The sequence below is a fragment of the Oncorhynchus nerka genome, linkage group LG3 (assembly GCF_034236695.1).
Source record: "Oncorhynchus nerka isolate Pitt River linkage group LG3, Oner_Uvic_2.0, whole genome shotgun sequence".
Taxonomy (NCBI): domain Eukaryota; kingdom Metazoa; phylum Chordata; class Actinopteri; order Salmoniformes; family Salmonidae; genus Oncorhynchus; species Oncorhynchus nerka.
In genome coordinates, this window is record NC_088398.1 from 23105496 (window position 1) to 23117185 (window position 11690).

At 38.9% G+C, this 11690-nt stretch overlaps 1 protein-coding gene across 3 annotated transcripts in view; it reads right to left on the bottom strand.

Moving 5' to 3' along the window:
• LOC115105136 (sialoadhesin-like) overlaps positions 1 to 6847 on the bottom strand; it is an 11747-nt gene extending 4900 nt beyond the window's left edge. The window contains exons 1-7 of one of the 3 annotated variants that reach the window (XM_029626784.2): positions 6408 to 6847; positions 5985 to 6029; positions 5528 to 5626; positions 4029 to 4385; positions 3594 to 3899; positions 3238 to 3501; positions 2861 to 3127 (exon numbers count right to left, since the gene is read on the bottom strand). In XM_029626784.2, the coding sequence (XP_029482644.2) occupies positions 2861 to 3127; positions 3238 to 3501; positions 3594 to 3899; positions 4029 to 4385; positions 5528 to 5579 (1246 nt within the window). In that variant the 5' untranslated portion in view covers positions 5580 to 5626; positions 5985 to 6029; positions 6408 to 6847. The remainder of the gene's footprint in view (positions 1 to 2860; positions 3128 to 3237; positions 3502 to 3593; positions 3900 to 4028; positions 4386 to 5527; positions 5627 to 5984; positions 6030 to 6407) is intronic. The other 2 variants (XM_029626793.2, XM_029626802.2) reach the window with 2 other exon arrangements.
• Between the last annotated feature and the right edge of the window lie 4843 nt (positions 6848 to 11690).

Consider the following 11690-nt stretch of genomic DNA (forward strand, 5'->3'; position numbering starts at 1 on the left):
AACATGTCGGCGGATTACAAATGGGGGCTGGATTTGGGCCATAATAATTTTTCTTTCTAGGTTTGTCTTTGGAAACCCTTCAGTTGAGATAAAACACAATCTGCACCTGGAGCGGGGGGGGGGGGGGAGTTGATATGTAGAAATCTTGACTAGGAATGGCCAATGGCAATACATAGAAAACAGCCACGCATAAACATATTCACACTGCCATACAAACTCGACAACAGGCTTCAGTGATGGAGGGCATTGACACACACACAGTAAAGATTTTTCATGGTCGTCACGCAACAGGACAATGGCTCACTGTCATTGGACCAGACAGTCTGGGCACTGACCATGACCCAGACATTGGCCAGTCACAGCAGCTGGATATGTGCCTCAACAGAGGGATATTCAACCAGTCATAAATAGAGTGTTTTAAATCATCTTGGTAACACTCTACAATAAGGTTATGGATTAGCATCAACTACAGTTGAAGTCGGAAGTTTACATACACTTAGGTTGGAGTCATTAACTTCTTGACGTTACCCATCCCTTATTAAGCAGGATAATTGTCATCAGCGACCGCTGAATAGCATAGCGCCACAGTCAAATAATATTACCTAAAATATTTATATTTTAAAGTATGTTTAGTTGGTGCCATTGATTTCAGTAATCCACTCCTTCGACTTAGTCCAAATAAGTCAAGCAATGTTTCTAATTAATCCTCAGGTACCCTAATATGTCAATTAACAATAATATTTCAGACGGAAAGAACGGTGTTGAATAGAAAAGAAAAATAATGAAGAGCATGCCCTCATTCACGTGCACCAAAAGCCTACCTTTCCTGGTGAGAACACAAACTACAACTACTTGTTCGTTTTTCAAGAAACAAGCCTGAAACCCTGTCTAAAGACTGTTGACATCTAGTGGATGCCATAGGAACTGCAATCTGGGAGCTATTTTTTGTATATCCAATAGGCTAGCATTGAAAAGGCCTGTGACCTCAATTCTTTTTTATTCCGGATGGATTTTCCTTGAGTTTTCTCTTGCCATATCAGGTCTGTTATACTCACAGACATTATTTAACAGTTTTAGAAACTTCAGAGTGTTTTCTTTCCAATACTACCAATTATATGCATATCCTAGCTTCTGGGCCTGAGTAACAGGCAGTTTACTTTGGGCACTTTGAGGTTTGTAGAAAAGTTTTAAAAAATGTATGAGACTATAACACAATAGATATGATAGGAGGGAAATCCAAAGAAAAACCAACTGGAATGTCTTTCTTTTTTGAGAGCCCATGCTCTTACAATGGAAGGAAAAATGGCAAATCCAAATCCAGCTTCCAGATTGCAATTTCTATGGCTTCCACTAGATGTCAACAGTCTTTGTTCAAGGTTTAAGACTTGTTTCTTCCAAAACGAGGGAGAATTATGAGTTTTAGTACTGGGACTCAGAGTTGGAAATCAGTCTGTGAGCTTGCGATGAAGAGGATGCGGACCTGCTAATATCAATTTCCTATTGAACATACTTCTTTCCGTATGAAATATTGTAGTTTACTTACATTTTAGGGTAGCTAAGGATTACATAGAAACATATTTTGACTTGTTTTAACAAAGTTTAGCTGTAGCTTTTTGGATTCCTTTCTCTGTATGTTGAACAAGTGGATTACTCAATCAATGGCGCCAACTAAATTGAATTCTTGGGATATAAGGAAGGATTTTATCTAACAAAATGACACTACATGTTGTAGCTTGGACCCTTTGGATTGCAAATCAGAGGAAGATTTTCAAAAAGTAAGTGAATATTTAATCGCTATTTCTGAATTTATGACAGGGCATGCTTTCGCTGTAAAGCCAATTGTAAATCGGACAGTGCAGTTAGATTAACAAGAATTGAAGCTTTTAACCGATATAAGACACTTCTATGATACTTAAATGTTTCATATCCATCATTTTTATGATTATTTATTTGAATTGCGCGCCCTACAATTTCACCGGAAGTTGTCAACAGGTGTCCCAATAGCCCTGACCTCAGAACTGAAAAAGCGTATGTGAGCGAGGAGGCCTACAAACCTGACTCAGTTACACCAGCTCTGTCAGGAGGAATGGGCCAAAATTCACCCAACTTATTGTGGGAAGCTTGTGAAAGGCTACCCAAGTTAAACCATTTAAAGACAATGCTACAAAATAATAATTGAGTGTCTGTAAACCTCTGACCCACTGGGAATGTGAAGAAAGAAAGAAAAGCTGAAATAAATTATTCTCTCTACTCTATTATTCTGACATTTCACATTCTTAAAATAAAGTGGTGATCCTAACTGACCTAAGACAGGGCATTTTTACTAGGATCAAATGTCAGGAATTGTGAATAACTGAGTTTAAATGTATTTGGCTAAGGTGTATGTAAACTTCCGACTTCAACTGTATATGAACTGAAAGGCTCTACATGTAGCATTTCAAAATTATGACTAAAATATGTTGTGTTTCTTTACCATTAGTAAATGATTAACAAATGCATTGACACCATTGAATGATACATTAGTTGATGCCAATTAATGTAGCCATATGGTAAAGTGTTAGCAGCATCTTGATGTTTCTACGTTTCTGTTCCTACACTAGGCGATATACTGTATTATACCCAGGGATAGAAATTAAGCTAGCCCGCTAACCCGTGGCTAGTACTTTTCAGACCGGGCTAGTAGAAAATGTGCCCGACTAGCCCAGCAGCTAGTGACATTTTGTCTTTTCAAATATTGCGTATTTATTTTGGACCCAGGCCAGTAAAAATTGCAGTCTGCTATCCTGGCTGGCCAATGCCCAATATCTTTAAGTTCCATCCCTGACCATACCACTGCAAAAGTATAATGTATACAACTTACATTGAATATCCAGCTGAACAACTGTGGCTTTTTCTTTACCGAGTGCATGCAGTGCTTCACAGCAGTACTCCCCACTATCACTTGCTTTACTGTCTAAGGTGAAGCTCTCTCCAGATCCTAAAAGGACAGCCTCAGTCCCATTGACTCTGTACCAGGTGTAGTTCTTCACTGCAGGGTTGGCATTGCTGTTGCAGGTCAGGGTCACAGAGCTGCCCTCTACCACTGAACCAGAGGGACTGACTGACACTGAGGTGTTCTTGGGAGGGTCTGGGGAAAAGAAACAATAGATGTTCTATGTCAAGAGTCAATTTAGTGTGTATTATGATACTGTCTATAGTTGAAACTATTGTTCATATTTGTTTTCATTGTGTACATACACATTCCATTTAGTTGAATGACAGATGACTTCTTGGTTCCATGGTCATTGATGGCTTCACAGTAGAAATAACTGTAATCTGCTGGTACCTGGACAGTTAGCGTTCTGCTAGCCCATACTGTTGAAACCTGCTCTCCAATAACTCTGTACCAGTTGTAGCGCCACACTGCTGGGTTAGCATTGCTGCTGCAAGTCAGAGTCACATACCTGCCCTCTACCACTGAACCAGAGGGACTGACTGACACTGAGGTGTTCTTGGGAGAGTCTGAGGGAGAGTGCACAGAAAGTTGTCAAATTCTCTAGAAATGATTAACTTACCATACATGAATCAAATTTACCATGCATGAATCAACTTACAAAGAACAGTGACTGTCAGATCAGTTTTGGATGATTTATCACTCTTGCCAGCTTGTCGTTTGTACAGCGCAGTGCAGGAGATCTTCTCTCCATGGTGGACATGTGAAGCGGTAAAGTTCAGGATAGAAGTTATGACTCGATTCGGAGTCACCTGCAAATCCTCCACACTGTCACTCAGTGTGGGGGTCCATGTCAGAGTTGGAGGGAGTGAGGGACAAGGGGCTTCAGCAGAGCAGATCAGACTCACTGAGGTCCCCTCCATCACATTTACTGTTGCTGGACTTAGAGTGGGTTTGGATGGATTTTCTGAGGGAGTAAAAAAGAAAAACTTTTATTACATGAGCAGTGCATTAAATACAGCAGGGTTCAAACCTGCAACTTAAAATGAACACAACACACACAACACAAAACTAGCATATTCTAATGATACTCTACCTTTTACATAAATTGTGACAACTTCTGGAAAACTATATTTCAGATAATTGTCACATTCAATTCTAAATGAAAAGTAGTCATTGAAAGAAGGTAAGTCATTCAGGATTGTGGTACATTCCTTCTGCTGCATGTTCCCAGTTAGATTCCCTTGAATGGTGTTTAAGCCTGTCCCTGTGAGACTAGAATCAAACACCTGTACTCCTGGCCACCCTTTCCTCCATATTCCTTTACATGAAGTTGTGAGGAACGACTCAAATCTAGATTGCAGTGTAAATGAGCAGGGAATGTTCACACAAGATCCACTCAGAGCCTTTATATTCTGAGGCATCAGAGCTGCAAAGTCGAGGCACAGAACACCTGAAATACACAGCAAAATATTAGACTGGGTGTTAGGTTATTTTCAACTTCACTAGGGTGTTATTTTTTCCTACAAACCGCAGAAAATATGCTGGCTAGTTATTTAGCGATGTGCAGAATAATCTGGCTAGCATTTTGGGGGGATGTAGCAATACTAGTAGACATGAAGTGTATGAAGAATCCTTTTAAAGGCCCTGTGCAAACGTTTTTATCTCAATATCAAACTATTTCTGGGTAACAATAAAGCAACTTCCTGTAATAGTTTTTATTTTATTTTTTATTTTATTTATTTATTTATTTATTTCTCAAGCAAGAATTGTGTTAGGACTGTCTGGGAGTGGGGAAGGGCACATAATGGTGCATTAACCACAGTGTGGCTCAATCCACCTGAGCAGAGAAGGGATATGTAACCTTAAAACTAAGTTATTGGCAGAGAGGTTTGAAACACTCTTTGAATTTTTCTATTCACTTTACCCCCCTGGTGATGTCACTAGGCAAGACAAAACTCCACCCATGCACAACCTGCTGATTAGAAGGTCCTGTATTTCAACCAGCCACTATCGGGAAATAACACCGATCACATTATTACAGTGTTAGTTTCATCAGCTGTTGTATAAATATGATACTAAACACAGGACAAACTGAATGTTGACTGCGCAGGGCTTTTAATAAGGATCAGAACACTAATCATGTTTCCATCCAGTTTTAATGCGAGTAAAGTCATACTGTATAACAACAAAGAATCATGATGGCAGTAGCTAGGTTTACATCCAATTGACGACAAATTTTCATTCGAATATTATAAAATCCGATAAAGACAATATATGCATTTTCCCACCATTGGTGTTTCCACCAAATTGAGTACTTGGGGATAAAATTCAGTGCATGATGACATAGTGCACACAAAATGTACATTTTCGCTTAAATTTCCATGTACCAAATCTAAATCTAAAGTTCATAGTGTTTCCATCGCATTTCAGCTCATATTTTCTTCATGCAGACTTTTAAATATTCACATGAAAATCTGTCACCAATTGGATGGGAACCTAGCTACAGATAACCTATCAAATGTAAATGGTAAAGTGCAATGGGAGATGCTAGAAAGCAGTGTATCAGACCCAGCCTTTCCCACAGCAACCCACCTTGCAGCAGACCACCAATGAGGATGAGTCTTTCAGCTCCTGTGATGTGCATGATTCTCTGTATCAGAAAGGGCCAGATGACCTGCTTTTTAACACTGTCTGGACAGACAGACATACAAGTTCAGTACAGAGGCAGCAGACACACTTCATTACATTGTCTTATTTTTTTAAACATGAAACCAAAAGTGAAAATAACTTTTAAATAAAGTCAAACACATCAAAATGTTGACATGTTTTGATTTTTCATTAATAGAATGATTCCAAACAGATTCTGATTGTAGGGAACTGAAACAACATTGACCCTATTCTCCACAAGACAGTCTGAGTTTTCTTGCTTTTTAATTGGACATGTTGGCTGCACTACAAACATTTGTATCATGATGAGATTTGAATCATAGTAATATGAACATATTTCTCACATAAATATAGAATTAAAAAATACGTTATTTCATTATACCTTGAAGCCAATGAAGCTGTGTTGATTCTGAGTAAGTATAAAAACCTAAATGAAGCATAATGAAGTCAAACAGGTTCATATTTTGGTGGTAGATTCATTTCCATTGAAAACACTGACCAATACAAATGAATGAAGCGTAAAGAGCTGTGAGCTGATAAGGTTGATATTTGTGTTAATCTAGATGTAGCCTACACCTGACCCACTAAAGAAAATGTAGTCTTGTTGAACTTGACAATATCTACAATTCGATTTTAATTAGATGCTATCAGTATCTGAAATGTGTTCCCAAATCCAACTCATCCGACAATAGGGACACATGTACATAAACTTTAAAATGCTTCTCCACGTTACAAAATTGGGACAGTCACATGAATGACCATAACAGAAATAATACAAACAGAAATAGTGTCTTCGACCTCTTACCAGTATTCACGCGATGGTCATCTGTTCAAATCCAATGCACAATGCAGGCTATATAAATGCCACCTGATGTGGTGTCTGTTGTCTAGCTGCCTGTCACTGCAGACATTTAGAAGAAGTGGCACTGCTGTTTGCAAGACACAGAATTTTCCTTCGTTGAATAAGCGTCAACCCACAAGTGATAGCCTCCATCTGTAGTATCAAATGATCATCAGATTTTCTTTTCAATCACAGTTACTAGTGAAATATATCAAGCTTCACAAGGAAGGCAACATCCTCTGATTCCAGATGAAATACAAGCAGACATATAATTCAGTGACCTGTAAATTACACAGAAAGCTACAGCCCCTTGCAATATTTCTCTTTTTTAAACATGTTTTTATTTTAAAGGAATACAGCCAACAGTAATTCATCCATGGATTTAAATCCACAAATGTAATCATGTAGTTTCAAGTCTATTTTTACAGCGAGTTCCAGTTTAATGGGGCAATAGCTGCTCAAGACATCTGTGGCTGAAGGAAATGACACGGTTGATATGTTGCATAACTTGATACTTTCCATAGTTTCTACTCAATGGGCCACCATTCAAAGAAGAAGTAAAAGCAAACTTTGATGTGGATATCCTAAACGTACAATTCAAAGGGCTTAGAAAGAGAGAAATTACATGAAGAAATTAATAAAAGTCTCTTTGATGATGAATTTGTGTTAATGTTACTCTGCACAATATATTAACCCTTCACTGTTGAGGAGATAATATACATCATATATATATATAATATAATATACATATACATACATATATATGTATATATAGTAACTATCAAAAGTTTGGACACACCTACTCATTCAAGAGTTTTTCTTTATTTTTACTATTTTCTACAATGTAGAATAATAGTGAAGACATCAAAATTATGAAATAACACATGGAATTATATAGTAACCAAACAAAGTGTTAAACAAATTCAAATACATGGAAATGCAATTTCCAAGAACATGTTTGTCGTTGAATAATAGCCATTTAGCTGGCAGGTATCTTCACTGACATTATCAATCTCTTCCTGACCAGTCTGTAATACCTACAAGAACGCCAAGGTAACCTGTCTAAATGATTATCGCCCTATAGCACTCACATTTGTAGTCATGAAATGCTTTCAAAGGCTTGTCATGGCTCACATCAACACCATTATCCCAGAACCATGGACGCACTCCAATTCGCATACTGCATTAACAGATTTGTGCACGGGGGCATTGTCATACTGAAGCAGGAAAGGGCCTTCCCCAAACTGTTGCCACAAAGTTGAACAGAATCGTCTAGATTGGCATTGTATGCTGTAGCTTTACGATTTCCCTTCAATGCAACTAAGGGGCCTAGCCCGAACCATGAAAAACAACCCAAAACCATTATTCCTCCACCAAACTTTACATGTGGCACTATGCAATGGGTCATGTAGCATTCTCCTGGCTTATGCTAAACCCAGATTCGTCCGTCGGACTGCCAGATGATGAAGCTTGATTCATCACTCCAGAGAATGCGTTTCCACGCCGAGCTTTACACCACTTCAGCCAACACTTGGCTTTGCGCATGGTGATATTAGACTTGTGTGCTGCTGCTCAGCCATGGAAACCCGACAAACAGTTCTTGTGCTCACGTTGCTTCCAGAGGTAGTTTGGAACTTGGTAGTGAGTGTTGCAACCAAGGACAAACGGGTTTTACACGCTACGTGCTTCAGCACTCTGCCGTCCCGTTCTGTGAGCTTGTGTGGCCTACCACCTTGTGGCTGAGCCGTTGTTGCTCCTAGATGTTTCCACTTCACAAAATAACAGCACTTACAGTTGACCAGGGCGAGTTAGAACAGAATTCACGCGGGGAGGGTAAAGCAAAGGGGAGGGTCATGTGAAAATATATTTTAGGTTCTTACTGACATCCCGTCTCCCCCAATCATTTTTTTACGGTCCCTTACTGTCATGTGTGCATACATTTTACATGCGGTTTGTCCCGGGAACCAAACCCACTATCCTGGTGCCATGCTGTACCAACTGAGCTGCATAGGACCACAAGCGAAGAACTATCTAGTACAATTAACTAATTAACCATCATCATCCAAATCATCATCAAGAAATGAATGAATGTGATATGATTACAAAATGAATATACAAGTGTGCAATAAAATCAAATATAGATGAACTGAAAGAGACAAAGGGTGGAAATGGATGGTAAAACCAACATTTTGGGAGATGACAAAGTGAAATGCTTGATTTAAGCTTGTTATTTACATGTATCTGATAGATTAAAACAATTCTGATGAGGTCGACGACCACGTTCCCTGTATTCACGTCTCTCAGGTAGAGCCTGAAACCGCGAATCCAGAGTTACGCTCATAGTGTTACTGCCTCTGTCCCCTCTGCAGCGTTCACATATCACTGCCACTGGTCTCTCTGTGTGCTTCTCTGCTGCCACACTCTGTCCTCTGACATACATCACAAACACATGCATGTTCGCACACACACACACACACACACACAAGGTTATATGGTCAAATAAATATTCCTTGTATACACATTTCCAAAAGTGTGAAAACTATTGTGATTTTATGTATGCCAATGATCACAAATACTAGCCTTAAAGAGTGCTCTCACCTGTATGACCTCATAACTAGAGGTCACTTTGGAGATGGCGTATGTATAATCTGCTGACCTGGCCCTTTGTTGCAATAAGTGCCTCACATAATAACATGAAATCAAGAACATAAAGATTGTTTAACAATATTAAAATGGTTATTTCTAGGTAATTACAATAAATTACCTATTACTGTCATTAAAACATGGACAAACAATTACCAGAAACAAACAATTATTACCATGTAATTTCTAGGTAATTCCAAAGTATTTCTGTACTGTTAACTACAGTGCTACCGACATACCTTCAGTCCTCTGGATAATCTGCTAGTATATGAAACACATATATATATATATATATATATATATTTATATAAACATTTAAAAAGATTTCCATAAAATACAAGGTCTTAGGTAAGTACGTAATTTAATTTGACTTGGTATGTTTGTAGACTCTGAAGACTACACTTAGAATTCACAGGACAGTGACCACTCCACATATTATGGATGGAACTGATGAAAATTACAGGGAGATGTTTAAGTTACTTTGTTAGCTACCAAATCCACAGACACTGTAACTGATTTATACAGAGAATAGCATAATCGTTAAATGGTGATGGGGCGTAATATGCCATTCATATCACACCACATGCTAGGCTAGCTAATGCTATAGCAGCCCATTGGATTCCATGAAAATGCGACCTTTAGCATTGTGGTGAGTAGCTACCGGACCTGTTGTCGAATCCAAATGAGTTGCTTTAGTATTCCTAAAGTTAGTGACACGAAATTAAGCACTCTTTTCTCTACCTTATTGATCATTTCTCCGACTTATTAATAAACCAGCTGCATCAACATGTGAACACCGTAACGAGGCTCAAGCACCGGAAATAAAAACACAGAACTGTTGAAAATAGTAATCATGTATCTTTAACACCAATATTGATGCTTTCAGAAAATACAGGCGGAAGACGGTTGTCTTATTCAAGGTTGAGGTAATACTGGGATAGGTAGGAACGGGGATAAGGGAAGTTCGGGATAGTGGTGCAGTCCTTCTCAAGCAAGTCCCCAGCACAATCTTTAAAACTGTCTTTAACACTGTATTCCCGAAACCTCTAGTCCATGTTCCTTTCCATGGTCGAGAGAGGAATGACTAACATGTAGACTCCAGTGTAAATCTGCATGGAATGAGCACACAAGATCGACTCAGAGCCTCTATAATTGGAGGCATCAACACTGCCAACCTTTTGGTTTTGGCACAGAGCAAATAAACAGTTTAGACCGAAGAATGGACAGCAAAAAACACAGAAACATTATCTTTCGAAATTCAATGCTCTGTTATTTTTTTTAATTTTTTTTTACATGAATGATTTAAAAGAGCTAAAGTGAAATCATGAGAAGGAATGATTATGGTTTGTGTCTAGAACTCAGGGAAACAGTAAGCCAAGTAGAAAAGAAAAACTAGATATTTAGTTACCACAAACTACGAGACAGTGGATTATGCAGTCAGACGGAACAGAGAAAATAGGCATTTAACGTCATAGACATTTAGCCGGTAGTGAATGACCTGCAGAGAGCTGGGACCAAAGTAACAAAGCCTACCATCAGTAACACACTACGCCGCCAGGGACTCAAATCCTGCAGTGCCAAACGTGTCCCCCTGCTTAAGCCAGTACATGTCCAGGCCCGTCTGAAGTTTGCTAGAGAGCATTTGGATGATCCAGAAGAAGATTGGGAGAATGTCATATGGTCAGATGAAACCAAAATATAACTTTTTGGTAAAAACTCAACTCGTCGTGTTTGGAGGACAAAGAATGCTGAGTTGCATCCAAAGAACATCATACCTACTGTGAAGCATGAGGGTGGAAACATCATGCTCTGGGGCTGTTTTTCTGCAAAGGGACCAGGACGACTGATCCGTGTAAAGGAAAGAATGCCATGTATCGTGAGATTTTGAGTGAAAACCTCCTTCCATCAGCAAGGGCATTGAAGATGAAATGTGGCTGGGTCTTTCAGCATGACAATGATCCGAAACACACCGCCCGAGGAGTGGCTTCGTAAGAAGCATTTCAAGGTCCTGGAGTGGCCTAGCCAGTCTCCAGATCTCAACCCCAAAGAAAATCTTTGGAGGGAGTTGAAAGTCCGTGTTGTCCAGCAACAGCCCCAAAACATCACTGCTCTAGAGGAGATCTGCATGGAGGAATGGGCCAAAATACCAGCAACAGTGTGTGAAAACCTTGTGAAGACTTACAGAAAACGTTTGACCTCTGTCATTGCCAACAAAGGGTACATAACAAAGTTTTTAGATAAACCTTTGTTATTGACCAAATACTTATTTTCCACCATAATTTGCAAATAAATTCATTCAAAATCCTACAATGTGATTTAAAAAAAAAAAATATTCTCATTTTGTCTGTCATAGTTGAAGTGTACCTATGATGAAAATTACAGGCCTCTCATCTTTTTAAGTGGGAGAACTTGCACAATTGGTGGCTGACTAAATACTTTTTTGCCCCACTGTATATACAATTGTGGGTGCCAGTTTGTATAGCTCTATAGCTGTCTGGCAGGAAAGTAAAGTTAAAAGAATAAAAATAAAAATAATAATTAAGAAGTTGTTTTCAAGTAGACATTGAAGTACGCAAATCAGTAAGGGAAGGTTTTCACCAAAAG